General features: G+C 34.8%; 1 protein-coding gene across 4 annotated transcripts in view; it reads right to left on the bottom strand.

Annotated features, from left to right (window-relative positions):
• The window catches only part of VPS13A (vacuolar protein sorting 13 homolog A), a 269,159-nt gene that overhangs the window by 167,040 nt on the left and 82,795 nt on the right, over positions 1–19,324 (bottom strand). For all 4 annotated transcript variants that reach the window (XR_013485955.1, XM_078152664.1, XM_020995599.2 and 1 more), the window contains exons 26-31: positions 13,760–13,916; positions 5,412–5,491; positions 2,677–2,736; positions 2,293–2,449; positions 1,296–1,412; positions 1,112–1,215 (exon numbers count right to left, since the gene is read on the bottom strand). Coding sequence is in view for 3 of the 4 variants with exons in the window: in XM_078152664.1 (XP_078008790.1) it covers positions 1,112–1,215; positions 1,296–1,412; positions 2,293–2,449; positions 2,677–2,736; positions 5,412–5,491; positions 13,760–13,916 (675 nt within the window). In the remaining variant the exon portion in view is untranslated. The remainder of the gene's footprint in view (positions 1–1,111; positions 1,216–1,295; positions 1,413–2,292; positions 2,450–2,676; positions 2,737–5,411; positions 5,492–13,759; positions 13,917–19,324) is intronic.

Below are 19,324 nucleotides of genomic sequence, written 5' to 3'. Positions count from 1 at the left end.
CTTCTTTCCTGTGGTTCCTATTAGTTCTAATTCTTCTTTACATCATGACTAATGTCAAAATGTAATTAATATGAATGTATAAGTAGAGCCTATATCAGATTACAAGCCATCTTGGGGGAGGGGAGAAGAGAGAGACAGATGGAGAGAAAATTTAAAACTCAAAATCTTATGGAAGTGAATATTGAAAATTAAAAATATATTAATTATTTTAAAAGGGTAAAAAAAAGAAATAAAGGTGATATAAAAAAGGAAAAATATCAATACTGTTAAAATAATGAAATCAGACCATCCAAACATTTAATAGAGACTGATCACAATGTTGTCTTTCCAGGCACTAAACCTCATGGTCCTTTTTACAGCAGTATGAGAAGATAGCTGCTGTCCCCAGCACAGCATGCAAAGCCAACAAATATCCCAGACGGCTCTAGACTAAACTCAAGAAGAATGGAGGTTCTCTCAATAAATCCATTCTGCTCTAAAACTAGTTTTCTTGGTCTTATAAAACCATAGCACAATTGGAATAGCTATTCTTCTCACACTAAATCCAGGATTTCAACTGACTCTAAACAATGCTAAAACCAACCCAAAGTCACCACAAACTAGTTATCACACTGGTAAAAGAGAGGAAGGAAGATCTCCAAATTGCTTTGCCCATCAGCATCTGTTCATAAACTCTGGAGTGGACTCAGCGTCATAATAGCCTCCCCAAGGCAGAGAAAGCCAGAATAAGATTCCCAAGTCTGACTTGTTTATTATCTATGGGTGGTTATGAGAGGCTCTAAACTTACCATGAGGATTAAGGAGTATGAAATAAGTGTGTCTACCTTTGACTACTCCATACTGGTGTGTAGGTACCAAAAAATACAACTAGTTTCCTATATGGGCAAGTAATGTAGCACTCCAGTTAAAACTGGACTTGTTTTGAGGACACCATATTTCCATAGTCACACACTAAAAAAAAAAAAATTATGCCTATCAATCAATAAACATTTATCTGAGCCCTGAGAATACAAAAAGATGCAAAAGACAGTCCCAAAGCCAAAATGGTAAAAGGCAAATCAATTAAAACTGACTTTTATGGTTTGCGGTTAGTGGACAAACATATTCTTACCTTTTTATATAAGGCCATTTCATCAGAATCTAAAATAATTATATTTTTCAGGTTCACATTTACTTCAGTTATGGTATGTCTCATTACCACCTGGGAATCAAATCCTAAGGGGGAAAAAAGTATTGATTAATATCTGTGCTCCAAATTAAAATTTTTTAATTTAATTTTGGTTAAAATTTGTTACCTTCAATTGTAATTTCAGCAATTCTATATCTTTGGTCTTCAATATAGATACATAAGCAAGACAGTTCAGCAATGACCTTTAGGGTAATGACATCTTCAGTCCTAGATCCCTTAGCAGCTGTAGATGCAATGTAATTATTAAATAAAATAAACTATTTTAAAAATTAGTCAAGTCAGCAGGATAGCAAAATATCAGGTCAAGAAATAATGAGATATTACTCAAGTGGAAGAGCAACATGATCCAATGAATATAGTGCTAACTTTGAAGTAAACAAAACTAAGTTCATACTTCACCTCTGGGGCTTATGTGAACATGGACATACTACCTAGGATTTGAAATCCTCAGGCAGCTCTCTAAGCTGGTAAATTATAGCTTGAATGTGATCTAAATTGGTAAAGGAAGTATTATACTAGGAATTCTCAAACTAAGGAAACTACCATTTTTTCCTTTTAGATATATATGAAAGTAAACTCTTTCTCTAATTTGTAGTTTTAGAAACGTCTCCATTAAAAATACAACAAAAAACCATGTTAACAAAGCAGAAATCATAAAACGTGTGAATCAATTACTACCAGATATTTGCTAAAACTAAAATCTCATAATCTTTAAATTGTCTACTAATTATGTCTAAATCATGAAAGTTTTTTTACATCTTTTTTATATCTTTAAAATTTTTTCTAGCCTACAAAAGCAATCAATTATATATCTAAAGGTGGGATGGTGTAGTGTATATAGGGTACAAAGAATCTGTATACCAAAAGTTTCCTACACTGATAAAATCACAGGTCTGGAATAACAACAACAATAATAATAATAATAATAACAACAATAATTTATATCTGATCAATCTAGAATTTATCCTAACACTTAAATTTTAGAGCAGGTAGAATTTTATTAACAATAATACATACCATTAATATGGAGTCTGAGTAAGTTATTGTTCAGAATATTTTGCTCTATTTAACATAAAACTTGAAATGAAGTTTAAAAAACTTACATAATTTCTTAATTATTTCTCCTTTGTCTTCAGTTTCCATAACCTGACTTTCTGAGGGTAATTCTTCCTCTCTTCCAGGAAAGAGATTATTCATAAAATTCATAATACTCAAAAGTGCTTCAGTATGCAAATGAATATCCAAAGAGGAAAAATTTACCTATGAACCAAAGTTAATTATTATCTAATCAACAACAAATATTCATTAAGCATCTACTGAGTTAAAAAAGTCTAAGGGGGACGAGGAAGGAATTTTGAAAGTATAAGATAAAGTTCTTCCACACTTTACAATCTAGTAGGAACAATCATTTCCAAAAACAACTGATTGGAAACATAACAGAAAATATTTAGGGCTTTTATTTTCTTGTGGTTATAATGTACCTATACCTTTAACAGCTGTACAATATTCTTATAAGCAGTTTTAAGTTCTGGTCCATGTGTATCAGCCTATACAAAGAAAAAAAAGGAGGTATATGAATAGATAATCAATTTATAACCCTAACAAAAAGTAATGAGTTTAAGTTTTTCCATTTGTTTATGTAATTATCTATGGACATAGATACTACGGAGAAAAGTAAATAGCGTATATGAAAAAAACACCTTAAAAATGTAATTCTAAATCTTTATATAATCAATTGCAAAATTTCAAAGTAAAACCATTCCCCATTGCACCAAAATACTACATAATTTCTCCAGACCTACAATTTGCTACCGACTATATCAACAATACTTTTCAAAAGTTTTTTTTTTTAAAGGCAGTTGGGGTTACGTGACTTGCCCAGGGTCACACAGCTAGTAAGTGTCAAGTGTTTGGTCTGAGACAGGATTTGAACTCAGGTACTCCTGACTTCAGGGCCAGTGCTCTATTCACTGTGCCACCTAGCTGCCCCCCCCTTTTTCTGTTGTTGTTGTTGTTATTTTCAGCAATGGGGTTAAGTGACTTGCCCAGGGTCACACAGCTAGTAAGTGTTATGTGTCTGAGGCCAGATTTGAACTCAGGTCCTCCTGAATCCAGGGCCGGTGCTCTATCCATTGCGCCAGCTAGCTGCCCTTCAAAAGTATTTTTTAAAAGGCAATTATTTTCCACTTGCAAGCTAATGTTGGTTGATATTATGAAATAAATTGTACAAATGCTTTTAGCCTAAAAAAATCAGTCTCATCTAAAAAACGTAGCATTTAGAGTCAATTTTTAAAAGTTTTCCCAAACACCTACAATTTTACCTTTCTTGTTTTACGAAAAATACTAAGAAACACCTACATCATTCAGGATAAGTATTTATTAATTCATCCTTTGTAAAAGGCAAAATTGATAATAAAAAAAAGGACTAGTAAATACTTCAAATAATTACTGATTTTAAAATTTGTCTAAATTATCAGTGTTCACTATTCATTAGTTGAGTATATTAGCTTACTCTTTAGCCTATATCTGAATACTATCTTAGAGCAAATATAAATTCTCAAAAATACACATCAAAAGATCTCCTTAAAATATTCCACAGCGGAATGTATTTATCATTGAAACAAAGTAAAATCTTTTATTTATCTAATTCTAATATTTACTCTTCCATTTATCCTACAGTCAGTAAATTTTACGCTGTTAATATATAAATAAGCCCCACTGTATGAATAACCACTCTACAAAAATATAAGATTACAAATGGAGAGAGTGGGTCAAATTCTCATTGAGTCGTTTCAAACTCCTTGATTTTATGAAGTCCCAGCATTCTTTCCTAGGCCCTCCACACTGTAGGTAACTACATGGGTTTAACTCACATTTAAATGCAGGTGATTCACACATTTATGCAAATATGTATGTGTGTACATTTATGTATACGTAATGTAATATGCATATCATACACATGCATACACACTGGCCCAGTCTCTTCCCTTGAGCTCCAATCCTGCAGCATCAATTGCCTAATGGAAATGTCCCAAGTTGTGCCCCAGAGACATCTCAAATTTAACATGTCTCAAACTAAACTAATTATCTTTCACACCAAATTGTCCTCTCTTCTACACTTTGTTATTTCTGTCAAATCCTTTCTGTCTCTCAGGTTCTTAACTTTGACATTACCCTCATCTCCTCACCCTCCCATACCCCACATATTCAATCAGTTGCCAAATCTTGACAGTTCTACCTCCGCATTTCTTTCTCCCTCCCTCTCTCTCACTCACACACATACACACACACACACACACACACACACACACACACACACACACACACACACACACACACACATATTTACAGAGCTACAACTTACTTCAAGCCCTCATCAACTCTAAACTAGATTACTGCAAAAGTCCCCAATTGGTCTCTGTCTTAAGTCTCTCAGCTATTACAATCTATCCATTAATGCCAAAATACTCTTCCTTACTATCATTCTCCTACTCAAATAGCTCCAATGGCTTCTTACTGTTTCTAGAATCAAACATAAACTCTTCTGTTTAGCTTTTAAAGCTCTTCACAACTTGGCTACAATCTATTTTTCAAATTTTCCATTGGATATTACTTTCTCTCCTTTATTCTTCTAACCAGACAAACTGGCCTTCTCTCTATTCCTCACACATGTCACTCATCTCCCATCTCTGGGCCTTTGCACTAGATGTCCCACATTCCTGAATTACATGTTTTCCCTTCTCAGCATTATAAGGTTCCTCTCTTCCTTTAAGATGCAGCTCAAGAACCATCTTCTGCATGAATCCTATCTTGATTCCTCCCCAACTCCCCAAATGCTAGTGACTTCCACTCCAAACTACCTTGTATTTAACACCTTTGAACACATTTGTAATTATTCACTTTATGTTTAGGCTGTATTTGCTTTAATATATGTACTTCTTGAATCCTCCATCAGAACATAAGCTCCTTGAAATTACTGCATTCTTTACAAATTGTATCTTTAGTGCTTTAATGGTGTCTGGCATGCAGTAAGCATTTAATGCTCACTGGTTAAGATGCTGAAGTATGGAAAAGTTAAAGCTATAACAAATAACTGAATAAAATTAGAAATAAAGAAAAATGATCATTTCAGGAATAATATGATCAGATTTTTAAAGTGATTTACACCAAACTTTTAACTACACCTTCATCACTTAAACTAAATATACCAATAATCATTTACCTTAACATATTCCAACGTTAGCAGATCTTCTACTGCATTATCCAGTGTTGTAAGAATGTATACTGGTTTACCCTTTTCATCTAAAAACAAATTTAAAAAAAAACTACCTTAGATGGGAAAACAGTTAAAAATAGGGTTTAAGATAACAAGAGTACTATACAACTTAAACAGCTCAAGGGATGGGGCTACTGAACACTAACCTTCTATGATGGTATACTATTTTCTGAGAATACTGGAAACGAAGGAAAATATGCCTGCTTCAGGCTCTGGAACTTGCTTTGTCAGTTCCTCCCACCTAACCTTTCTCCTATGTCCAGGATGCCAAGTTTCAGGAGATTCAGAATTAATTTTTTATGGTGTCATTTACTGATTTTTCTGACATCACCCTCAGCCTAGGTAGGAGCTACCCCACAGCCTCTTGCTAGAGTCTCTAACTCAGCTTCAGCTAGCACTTCTACATGAATAGATAAAACAGGAAGAACTGATGAAACACCCTTCAGGCATGTAAGTATTGTAGTATAAAAATATTATGTGATTAAGGCAAAGAGATCCTCAGTTCTGTAGTATTAAGAAGACATAGCAGAGAGCTACAGGAAACTCTAGCTGTTAGAGATACAATGAATGCACTTGTATGTGATGAGTAATGTAATATGTATATTACTAATTACTAATACTGGAGAATTAAAGAGAAAAACTGAAAAGAAAAAAAAGCCTTAGACTATGAAATTAATACTAATAAGTCATATCCATGAACAGATTGATTATCAATTATGCCAAATGATTCTATAAATCAATGATTTTGTGCATATGTGCACACACACATAATCATTAAATACTTCTTATATTTCGAATACCTGTAATTACTAGTGCACAAAAAATCATCACCCCTATGATCAACCTGGTGATGAGTCTCTCCTGATACAGCCAGCTTAGTTTCTCAAATAACAGCATCCTCAGGTCCATATGCAAAGCTTTTATCTAATTTGGTAAGACCTGTCAGAGCACGCTTTGGAGAACACATTAAAGAAAACGTCAAACCCAGCGAAACTGAGCATAATCTTTCAGGGGAAGAGATGGATTTTCAATGAAATAGGAACTTCCAAACCCTTCTGATGAAAAGACCAAAGCTCAACAGAAAATCTGACCTTCAAATACAAGATTCAAGAGAGGCATAAAAAGGCTAACAGGAAAGAAAAAAACACACAATATATTATTATTAAGGGCAAACTGTTTACATCTCTACAAGGGAAGATGACACTTCTGAATCTTAAGAACTGTAACATCTTTGTGACATTTAAAAGGTTATATACATAGAGGGCTTGGGTTTAAATTGACTTTGTTGTGATGGTAAAAAAATCTAATTAAGTGATGAAAAGGAATTGTATTAGGAGAAGAAGAAAGGAGGTGGCAGACAAGGATAAATTACATTACATGAAAAGGCACAAAAACCAAATATGGTAGAGGGAAGGAGATGAGCATTGTTTGAACCTTACTCTCATCAGATTTAGTTCAAAGAGTGAATAACATAATCAGTTAGGTATAGAAATCTGACTCACCCTAAAGGAAGTAGAAAGGGTAAAGGGAAAAGAAAAGGGAGGGGAAGAGAGAGCAGACTAAGGGAGGTGGTAGTCAAAGGCAAAACTCTACTGAGGAGGGAAAAGGAAAGAAAAAAGCATAAACAAGGGGGAAGAGGAACAGAATGGAGAGAAAGACACAGATAGTAATAATAACTGTGAATGTGAATGGGGATGAACTCTCCCATAAAACAGAAATGGATAGCAGAGTGGATTAAGAACCATAATCCTACAATATGTTGCTTATATGAAACATGTTTGAAGCAGAGGGATATACACAAGAGTAAAGATAAAAGGATGGAGCAGGATATATTATGCTTCAGTTGACATAAAAAAAGCAGGGGTAGCAATCCTAATCTCAGACAAAGCAAAAGCAAAAATAGAAAGGTACCACAGATAATGAAGTAATATCATTACTAAACATATTTGCACCAAGCAGTACAGCAGCCAAATTCTTAAAAGAGAAGTTAAGGGAGATACAGGAAGAAATAGACAGCAAAATTATACTAGTAAGGGACCTCAACCTCCTCCTTTCAAAACTAGATAACTCTGACCACAAAATAAACAAGAAAGAGTTAAGGAGATCAACAGAATCTTAGAAAAGTTAAATATGGGTGACCTCTGTAAAAATTAAATGGGGACAGAAAGAAATATACCTTTTTCTCAGTAGTACACAGCACCTACACAAAAACTAAACCATGTACTAGGGCCTAAAAACCTCACAATCCAAAGCAGAAAGGCAAAAATACTAAATGCATCCTTTTCAGACCATAATGCAATAAAAATTATGTGTAATAAATGGGCATCGAAAGAAAAACTAAAAATTAATTGAAAACTAATCATTTAATCCTAAAGAATAAGTGGGTTAAACAATAAATCATAGAAACAATCAATAACTTCATCCAAGAGAATGACAATGAAACAACATACCAAAACTTATGGGATGCAGCAAAAACAGTCCTTAAGGGAAGTTTTATATCTCTAAATGCTTATATGAATAAAATAGAGAAAGAAGAGATCAATGAATTGAGCATGTAACTAAAAAAGCTAGAAAAAGGACAATTTGAAAATCCCCAATTAAATATCAAATTAAAAATTCTGAAAACCAAAAGAAAGATTAAGAAAGTTGAAATTAAGAAAACTATTTAACTAATAAACAAAACTAAGAGCTGGTTTTGTGGGGTAAAAAAACAACAATAAAATAGATAAACCTTTGATTAATTTGATTAAAAAAAGAAAGAAAACCAAATTACCAGCATCAAAAAAAAAGGGTGAATTCACCATTAATGAAGAAGAAATCAAAACAACAATAAGGACCTATTTTGTCCAACTGTATGCCAATAAATTTCACAATCTTAGTAAAATGAATGAATATTTACAAAAATACAAATTGCCCAGATTAACAGAAGAGGAAAGAAAATACCTAAACGACCCCATTTCAGAAAAAGAAATTGAACAAGACATCAATGAACTCCCTAAGGAAAAATCTGTAGGGTCAGATGGATTTACAAGTGAATTCTATCAAATGTTTAAAGAACAACTAATTCCAATACTATATAAACTATTTGGGGAAATAGGTGAAGAAGGAGTCCTACCAAATTCTTTTTATGATACAAATACGGCACTGATACCTAAACCACAAAGAGCCAAAACAGAGGAAGAAAACTACAGACCAATTTCCCTAACAAATATAAATACAAAAATTTTAAATAAAATATTAGCAAAGAGATAACAACAACTTATCATGAGGATAATACACTATGACCAGGTATTTATAGGATTTATACCAGGATTGCAGGGCTGGTTCAATATTAGGAAAACTGTCAGCATAGTTGACCATATCAACAACAAAACTAACAGAAATCATATGATTATCTCAACAGATGCAGAAAAAACATTTGAAAAAATACAACAGCCATTCCTATTAAAAACACTAGGTATAGGAATAAATGGAGTCTTCCTTAAAATGATAGCTAGGTATCTATCAAAAACCATCAGCAAGCATCAGATGCAATGGGGATAAGTCAGAAGTATTTCTAATAAGATCAAGGATGTCCATTATCACCACTGTTATTCAATATTGAATGTTAGCTGTAGCAATTAGTGAAGAAAAAGAAACTGAAGTAATTAGAATAGGCATAGAAGAAACAAAGCTATCACTCTTTACAGATGATATGATGGTATACAGAATCCTAGAGAATTATATAAAAAATTACTTGAAATAATAAACAAATTTACCAAAATTACAAGATATAAAATAAACCCATACAAATCATTAGCATTTCTATATATCACAAAGTCCAGCAGCAAGAGACAGAAAAGGAAATTCCATTTAAAATTACTATAGACACTATAAAATATTTGAGAATCTACCTATATGAACACAATCACAAAACACTTTTCACACAAATAAAGTCAGAGCTAACTAATTAGAAAAATATCAGTTGCTCATAGGTAGGCTGAGCTAACATAATAAAAATGACAACAGAGGGCAGCTAGGTATGCAGTGGATAGAACACCGGCCTTGGAGTCAGGAGGATTAGAATTCAAATCCAACCTCAAACATATAACACTCACTCGCTGTGTAGCTCTGGGCAAGTCATTTAACCCCAACTGCTTCACCAAAAATAAACTAATTAATTAATTAAAAATAAAGATGACAGTTCTACCTAAATTAATTTACTTATTCAGTGCCATACCAATCAAACTACCAAAACATTATTTTACAAAGCTAAAAAAAACAATAACAAAATTCATCTGGAAGAACAAAAGGTCCAGAATATCAAGAATCAATGAAAAGAAATACAAGGGAAGGTGGCCTACTTGTACCAAATCTTAAGTTGTATTGTGAAGTGGCAATCATCAAAACTACTAGGTATGGGGGCAGCTAGGTGGCGCAGTAGATAGAGCACCGGCCCTGAAGTCAGGAGGACCTGAGTTCAAATCCGGCCTCAGACCAAACACTTGACACTTACTAGCTGTGTGACCCTGGGCAAGTCACTTAACCCCAATTGCCTAAAAGCCAAAAAAACCCCCCCAAAAAAACCTACTAGGTACTGGCTAAGAAATGGGGTGGTGGATCAGTAGAAAAGGTTAGGTATGCAAGACACAACAGTCAATGACTATAGCAATCTACTGTTTGATAAATCCAAAGACTCCAGCTTCTGGGGTAAGAACTCACTATTCAAAAAACTGTCGGGAAAACTGGAACTAATAGTATGACAGAAACTAGGCACAGACCAACATCTTACACCCCATACCAATATAAAGTCAAAATGGGTATATGATTTAGATATAAAGACTGATACTATAAGCAAACCAGAAGAGTACGAAATAGTTTATCTTTCAGATCTATGGAGAAGGGAAGAATTTATAACCAAACAAAAGATAGAGAACATTATGAAATGCAAAATGGACAATTCTGATTATATTAAATTGAAAAATTTTTGTACAAATAAAGCCATTGCATCCAAGATTAGGAGAGCAGAAAACTGAGAAAGAATTTTTACAATCAGTGTTTGTGATAAAGTCCTCATTCCTAAACTATACAGAGAACTGAGTCAAATTTATAAGAATACAAGTCATTCCCCAACTGATAAAGAGTCAAAGGATATGAACAGGCAGTTCTAAGGAGGAAACTAAAGCTATCTATACTCACATGGAAAAAAATGTTCTAAATCACTATTAATTAGAGACATGCAAATCAAAACAACCCTAAGGCACCACATCACACCTATCTGATTGGCTAACATGACAAAACAGGAAAATGATAAATGTTGGAGAAGATGTGGGAAAATTGGAACATTAAAGTATTGTGGTGGAGTTGCGAACTGATCCAACCATTCTGGAGAGCAATTTGGAAGTATGCCCAAATGACTATAAAGATGTGCATACCCTTTGATCCAGCAATACAACTCCACGGTCTGTACCACAAAGAGATCATAAAAAAAAAATGATCCACATGTACAAAAATATTTATAGCAGCTCTTTCTTGTGGTGGGCAAGAATTGGAAATTCAGGGGATGCCCATCAATTGGGGAACAACTGAACACGTTATGGTATGTGAATATAATGGAATATTATTGTTCTATAAGAAAGGATGAGCAGCCAGACTTCAACTCCAAAACATTCATGATGGAAAATGCTATACACATCCAGAGAAAGAAATATGGAGTCTGAATGCAGATGGAAGCATGCTATTTGATCTCCTTGTCCTTTGTTGTTCTGTTTTAATGCTTCATTCTTGTAGTTCCTCCCATTAGTTCTAATTGTTCTTTACGTCATGATTAATGGGAAAATGTGCTTAACTCGAATGTATATGTAGAGCCTATATCAGACTGTACACCGTATGGGGGGGGGGGGAAGAAATAAGCAGTAAGGGGAAAAAAATGTAAAACTCAAAATCTTATGGAAGTGAATGTTGAAAACTAAAAATAAATAAAATAAAAAGAAGAAAAAAAGGAAAGAAAATGTCAATAAAAGATACCATTAAGATACCTGTACTATGTCTTGACAAGTAATGTGTTTAATAAATACTTACTGACAAATATGCATCAAATTAATTTTGCTGTAAGTTTGTTTTTGTTCACCAATCAATAAGTATCTGTTAAGTGCCAATTATGTGCCTAGCTATATGCTGTTTTCAGTTTGTTATTCACATAACACACTATCTACAGATAACTTTTTAAAAGTGGTGGGAGCATGACAAAAGAAGATGAATTTTCGATACTAAGAATGAAAATCAGTGCAACAGATCGTAGCTGACTACTAGAAATTTAAATTGAGGTAACACAACAGAACACTGCAGTGAGGCAATATGATATAGTGGAAAGGCTCTGGATTCAGAGCATCTGGGTTCAAATTCCACCTCTGATGCTTACTACCTTCCTACAAATTAGTCCATTTGTACCTCCATGGCTCTGTTTCCTCATCTGTAAAATAAGGAGATTGGACTAGATGGCTCCGAGTTCTCACATCAGCTCTAAATTTCTGATCCTTGACTCAACTCTTTTGAGAAAGAGGAATGTTTTTGCCTAAAGCTTATCAGATTAAAAGGGTAACTTAGAGAAATGTATAGGGAATATAGCAGCCAACCACTACTGGTGAAAACCCCAATTCAAAACCTGAGGTCCCCCCATCTATTCACTCCAAGATGATGGAGGCAGAAAAGAATGGCAGCATGAATACTGCAAGCTATTAAAGAACAAGAAGTTGATGCACTAGGTACTCTGTGTCTAACCCTCTACTACTCAAGAATCTTTCTTGTGATTTGTTCTACTACAAATAAAAGGAACAGGCCTTGTATGCTTTGTGACTACTATGCAATCAGTTAACTGTCTTCCAAAAATAATAGAGCAAGCATTATGTTTGCAAAAGGCATACATAATCTCTCTTCAAATGCTACCCAAGACATTTGTAGAGGAATAGGAGATTCAGAATCATCTCTAGAAAGTCTAAGTCCTAAATCAAATATTATATGCTCTACTCCTAGCACAATTCTCAATAGCTGTATACTGCAAAATCAAGTTCAAATGAAAACCAAGGGCAATCTTAAAGGGAAAAGACAGTCACAAAAGCAGAACAAGAAGTCTGATAGCTCTTGCGGAAAAGAAAGACACAATACTATCCTCACCTTACCCTAGTAATAGTTCCAGGGAAAAGACTAATTTTGTACACATGATTTTCAGGCCACAGGAAGGGTGGGATAAGAGGCGACAACTAGCTGGTAAAGCCATTGATTTCTTCCAAATTACTTATCTGAGTCTCCACCTATTTGCCTCTGTCTAGGCAAAACACTTCTCCCCCGGTCTTCCTAAAGCATGGAACAAAGCTGAGACTCTTTATATCCTAGACAGCACTACTTCCAAAAATATCAATTATTAGCTGAGGCCTGACTTCAGCTCCTTCTCACTAATGGTGAAGGAAAGATATAAACTATAGTGTTAAAAGGGTTAAGCAGAGCAATTCTAGGATGGGTTGTGGGAAGACTAGTATACTAATGTATCAGTGAGTGCTGTGAATTGGTTTTCAATCACTCTGGAAAAAATTTGAACTATGCCCTCAAATCACTAAAATGTACATACTACTCTTTGATCCAGAGATACTATTACTAGGTATATATAGGAAGATCAAGGATGGAGGCTAAGGGCACATTTGTACAAGAGTACTTACAGCAGTACTTTTTGTTATAGCAAAGAACTGGAAACAAAATAGCTGCCTATCAATTGAGAAATGGCTGTAGTATATAAATGTAATGGAATAATATTTTACTAAAAGAAATAACAAATAAGAGATCCAAAGAAACATGGGAAGATTTGAACAAAGTGATACAAGTGAAATAAGCAGAAGCAGAAGAATAACTTAACTTGAAGATAACAAATATGAAAAAAAGCAGGAAGTCTTCTATAGATTCACAACCTTAGGAATCAACCTTACTCTTCACTTTCTCTTCACAATCCAAAAGGTTGCCAAGTCTTGTTAATTCTGCCTTCACATCATCTTTTATATTTATTCTGTTCTAGATACTCACATACGACACAGAGAAGTATGTTGTCAATGGTCACATAACTAACTAGTGAGAGAACCAAGTTTTCAGTGTAGGTTCTCCAACTCCAAAGTAAGTGTTCTGTTCAGAAGTTGAACTAGATGACCTCTAAGGACCCTTTTATCTCTAAATCTAGAATTTTAGCAGCTTATGAATTTTCCCGATAGTAATCATTAAATTAATTTATTTTTACTTATTTTTCCCCCAAAACAAATCAGATAGAATCATACCCAGGTACGCTGGACATTTTAAACAAATTTCCTTCAGGTAAGCACTTGCTCTCATGTCAAATCTTCTTAATTGAATCTCTGTGCCTAATCCTAGGATATCTAGTTCCACCATAGGCTGCTCCAAATTTTCAATAAGGCGATAACACTGAATTAAAACCTGTGGGGGAGGTAAAAGGGAGAGAAGAGAGACCAAAATCAAACAAAAAAAATTATAATGAAATAATGTAATAAGCTCTTTCTATTTCTTAAAATAAATGCATAAGGTCACAGTAGTATCACTTCACTGTTCATTACATTTTTTATTGCAAATATTAATTATGTCTAAGGAAATATACAAATATGCATTGCAATTTTTAAAAGTGGCTTCTCAATCAACTTTATAGAACTGTAAAAAGAAAGATTAAAATATATAAGAATTATATATATTATGTACATAAAATATATAAGAATTATTATTTGTATAACTGCTATTTAAAAACATTGAGAGGAGGGTGACCAAGATGGATCTCAAGAATGGAAGAGAGTTTTAGATTTATTCTGTTTGTCTTAGAGGACATAAATAAGAACATTAAGTGGATGCATGTTGCAGACAGACAAATTTTAGCTCAGGTAAGGAAAAACTTCCTAAGAGATACGTCTAAAAGTGGACTGAGCTGTCTCAGAAGGTAATGGAGCTCTCTCTTTCTCTCACAAGCAGTCTTCAAGTAGGGCCTGGATAACCACTTGCCCAGAACACTATTAAAGGCATTACTATTCAAGTATAGGTTGGACTAGGTTTTGGGGTCCCTTCTGACGTAGCATTTTGCAATATTTAAACAAGAGCAAGTCACTTAACCCTGTTTGCCTCAGTTTCCGCATCTGGAGGAAAAAATGGAAAACCACTCCAGTATCTCTGCCAAGAAAAACCCCAAAGTCAACTCCTCGACTCAAAAAGAGTCAGACACGACAGAAAAATAACTGGACAAACAAAAATAACAAATCATAAAACAAATCAAAATAAGAGTGGGCATCACAGTAATCACCAAAGAGTGGGTTTCTTTCTAGTGAAAGCCTCCAGGCTGAATCTGAAACAGAACTACTAGAAATTTCTCTAAATTATAATCAGTAGACAGGTGAAATATGGGGAAAAAACACTGGTCTCCCACTGATCCTTTTCATCATACTCCAGCAGCAAAAGATTAATCACTATATGCAAGGGAGTACTACAGCCAACCTGAACCTGCTTCCAAGAGTCAGCACCCTGTTAAATTTTCAGTGTGGGCATTTTCACCTCAAAAATCGTCAATGTTTCAAATGGGGGAACAATTTGTTTTTATTGTCTAGACTTAAGAAAGTGATGGAGAAAATGTTAATAAATTAAAATTTTAAAAATGTGCTGAGTGGATTTCTTTATCAGAGAGGAAGAAGGGAAATAAGCATTTATTAAGTGCTTAATATGTGTCAAGCCCTGTCCTAAGTCTTTCCAAATATTATCTCATTTGATCCTCACAACAACCCTATGAGGTAAATAATATCATTACCACCATTTTACAGTTGAGGAAACTGAGGCAAACAGAGGTTAAGTTACTTGCCTGGGTCACCTAGCGAATTAAGTGTCTCAGAATCTGAACTCAGATCTTCCAGCATTCTATCCACTGTGCCACCTAGCTGGCTCAGAGAACCAACTGTTAAATATATATGTGTATGTGTATAAGCACACGAATGACCATAACTTCTGTTAAGTGTGTGTGTGTGTGTGTGTGTGTGTGTGTGAGTGTGTGTGTGTGTGTGTGTGTGTGTGTGTGTGTGTGTGTGTGTGTATATCAGCACATGAATGACCGTAACTTCTTATTTGAAAAAAAGGACATCAGCATAGAAAAAAAGATAAAAAACCAGTATCCAGGAAAAAAAAAAAAGAACTATCAAATTCAAAAATTGGCCTTCCTTTTACTCTTCTACTCTTCTAAGTTAAGGATTTTGTCTTCAGTAATTTTATCTATCTCTTTTCTGGTTAAGAATACATCTCCTACTCATAACCACAAAAAGGAATATGATGTGCTACTTTTAATTTTTTTTAATGTTAAGATCACATATCTATTTAGGATATTTTGTGGTCTTACAGATTATTGCTTTTTTCTGTTTTATCTAATCTGAACAGTTCTTAAACAGTTCTTAAACTCCTTTACTGGATCTTTATCTAGGTTGTGCCCGCTAACTATGAGTATCCCCCAAGGCTCTATCTTGGTCCTTTTTCTCTCCTTCCTACATGATGATTCCCAGATCTATTTATTTAGTCTAGTATTTATCTAAGTTATGCTCTCCTGACATTTAGTCTCACATCTCCAACTACCTACTAGATATTTCAAATTGGTTATCTATCCCCTAGACATCTTAAATCAATATGTCAAAAAAGGAACTCATCATTATGCTCTCCAAATCCTCTCCTTTTCATAAGTTCACCCAGGGTTACAATCTAGGTGTCATTGTCAACTGCTCACTTTAATTCAATCCCTAAATCTAATCTGTTGCCAAGCATTGTCACATCTCTTAGACACATCCCCTTCTCTTCTCTGACACAGCAGTCACCCTGGTGCTGGCTCTCAGCATCTTACCCTAGTGGATTCTTTCATTAGCACACCGGTGGATTTCTCTGCTTCAAGTCTCTCCATCACTGCAGTTTATCCTCTACTCAGCTGCTAAAGTGATGCTCCTAAAGTACAGTTCTGGCCATTTCACCTTCCTATTCAAATTCAATGGCTCCCTATTACACCCATAATCAAATGTAAAATCTCTTATTTAGCATTTAAAACTCTTTACAAGGTGCAACCCTTCCTATCTTTCCAGTCTTCTTACATTTTTCTCCCCTCCATAGCCTCTATGATCTATCTACCTGCTAGTCTCTGAATATGATATTCCATCTTCTGTTTCAGTGCCTTTGCATAGGGTTACGCCCAATTCCTTGGAATTCTCTCCCTCCTCATCTCTATCTCATGACTTCCCCAGCTTCCTTCAAGTCTAATCAAAAATCTTATATTCTCCAAGGAGACTTTTTTAGTGTTTTATCAATGTTATAGGTCCTCCCTCTGAGATTACCTCCAATTTACCCTGTAGATATCTTAGCTGGACATAGTTGTTAATCATCTCCCCCATTAGAACACGGGTTCTCTGAGACCAGAAACTGTTTTTGCTTTTCTTTGTAACCCCAGAACTTAGCATAGTGGCTGGCACATAGTAAGTGCTAAAGAAATGTTGGGTGATTAATTGATTGGTAACTCATAATTTTGATTCTTTAGTTATTGTACAATTTTATGTTTTCAAGATACATACCGAGACCAGAATATTGATGTTTAACAAATATGTTTTAAATTCAAGAAAAAGCTAGAGGTTGTTGCAATATCTCAAGCATAATCCATTCTATTCTCTTCCACCTTTTTAAATATGGGGATAACATACAATCCTTCTATAATGTCTAAACAAATTATATTTACACATGAATAAGCCCTATGAACTATTTATCCAAACACATACAAGAATTTGGACACAGATTTTCATTAACAAGTTTTTTGGGTGTAGATTCTTCAGATAACCGTTTAGTATGCAAAACATATAGAAAACCAGAATGCATATGTGAATTTATGTGTGTGTGTGTGTGTGTGTGTGTGTGTGTATGTGTGTGTGTATGTATATGTATATACATATATATATATGTATATATACACATATATATAAAGTTTATAGATAAGTGGTCAAAGGTTGTGAACAAACAGTTCTCAGAAGAGTTGCAAACTATTAACAACTATATGAAAGAATGCTCCAAATCACTCATAATAAGAGAAATGCAAATTGACATAACTCAGAAGTTTCATTTCGTGCTCAGTAAATTAACTGGCAAAGAAAATAAAAGATGAGAATTGCCAGTACTGGTGGAGTTTTGAGAAGACAGTCACATGAGTGCATTATTAACAGAGCTATTACACAATCATTTTGGAAAGAAATTTGGAATGATGCAAAGTGCCAAAAATGTCATACAGGTGCAAATAGGTGGTGCGGTGGATAAAGCACCAGCCCTGGATTCAGGAGGTCCTGAATTCAAATCCGGCCTCTGACACATAACACTTACTAGCTATGTGACCTCGGGCAAGTCACTTAACCCCAATGCCTAGCCAAACAGAAAAAAAAGTCATACCCTTTGACTCAGAGATTCCACACTACTAGGCTTATAAGGAAGTCATTGATAAGAAGAAAGCCCTTATACATACCAAAATATTGTTAGCAGAACTTTTTATAACTGCAAAGAACTGGAAGTATATGCTCATCAAATGATGAATGGAAAAATAAATTGTAGTACATAAATATAACACAGTATTACTGTGTGTCAGAGACAACAAATATGACTATAGAGAAATACAGAAAGATTTATATAACCTGATTCAGAGCGAAATAAGCAGAGCCAAGAAAATACCCAATGACCATAACAATGCAAGTGGAAAGAACCACAACATAATTAAAACTGAATGTTTCAAAATTACAAACAAAAGTATAGCACCAAACAACAAACATGAGAAGATACCCCCATCTCACTCCTCTACAAAAGTGAGAGGTTTGTGGGTGGAGCCAAGGCGGCAGAGAAAAAGCAAGGACTTACCTAAGCTCTCCCAAATTCCCCTCCAAATATCTTTAAATAATACCTCAAAATAAAAAAGTGGCAGAATCCACAAAAGGACAAGGTGAAACAATTTTCCAGCCCAACACAATTTAGAAGATCAATAGGAAATGTCAGTCACATTAGGGTGAGAGTGGAAGTTTGTTCAGTACTAATGCAGCCAGTACAGGCCCTGCCCCAGCAAACCAGCAGAGGCCTTTGGGGTGACTGAATCAGTGACAGTAGCAGAGGCTCCTGGTGCTCTCAGCCCACAGACAATAAGAAAGTCAGACAACGAAGGAGATTACTGGGATCCCTTTGCTGGCACTGAGTTCAGGACTTGCTGCATTGCCATACTCAAATCTGAATGACAGTCCTGGGGGGGTTTTAGTCCCAGGGCAAAGAGGAACACAAGCACTAGCATATCAAAGTTTGTAAACCCCAGGGGAGTGAGAACCCTGGTCACAGTTCCAGGACAGAAAGGAGTGCATGTGATAGCTCACAGACCAGAGCACAGTCCAACAGAGTAGTAAACACACCTCTCCTTAAATCATACCATCTGGGAAGAACTGAAAACTTATAGACTCCCAGAACTAGCTCTAAAAACAGCTGCACAAAAAAACCTGAAGCTTGGGACAGTGCCCCCTCCACCCTGGGAGCACAGCCCAATTTTAACATGAATTAAAAGTCAAGAGATAGACTGGGAAAATGAGCAAAAAACAAAAAAGAACTGGACCATAGAAAATCATTATAGTGACACAGAAGATCAAAACACAAACTCAGAAGACAACAACAAAGTCAAAACTGCTACATTCAAAGGCTAAAAGAAAAATGTGAATTCTTGTTAGGCTCCCAAAGAAACTCTGGAAGAGCTCAAAAAGAATTTTGAAAATGAAATAAGAAAGGTAAAGAAAAAAATGAGAAAAGAAATAAGAGTGATGCAA

The sequence above is a fragment of the Phascolarctos cinereus genome, unplaced genomic scaffold, assembly GCF_003287225.1.
Source record: "Phascolarctos cinereus isolate Bilbo 61053 unplaced genomic scaffold, phaCin_HiC Scaffold_4;HRSCAF=312, whole genome shotgun sequence".
NCBI classification, from domain to species: domain Eukaryota; kingdom Metazoa; phylum Chordata; class Mammalia; order Diprotodontia; family Phascolarctidae; genus Phascolarctos; species Phascolarctos cinereus.
This window is presented reverse-complemented; position numbering and strand designations above follow the sequence as displayed.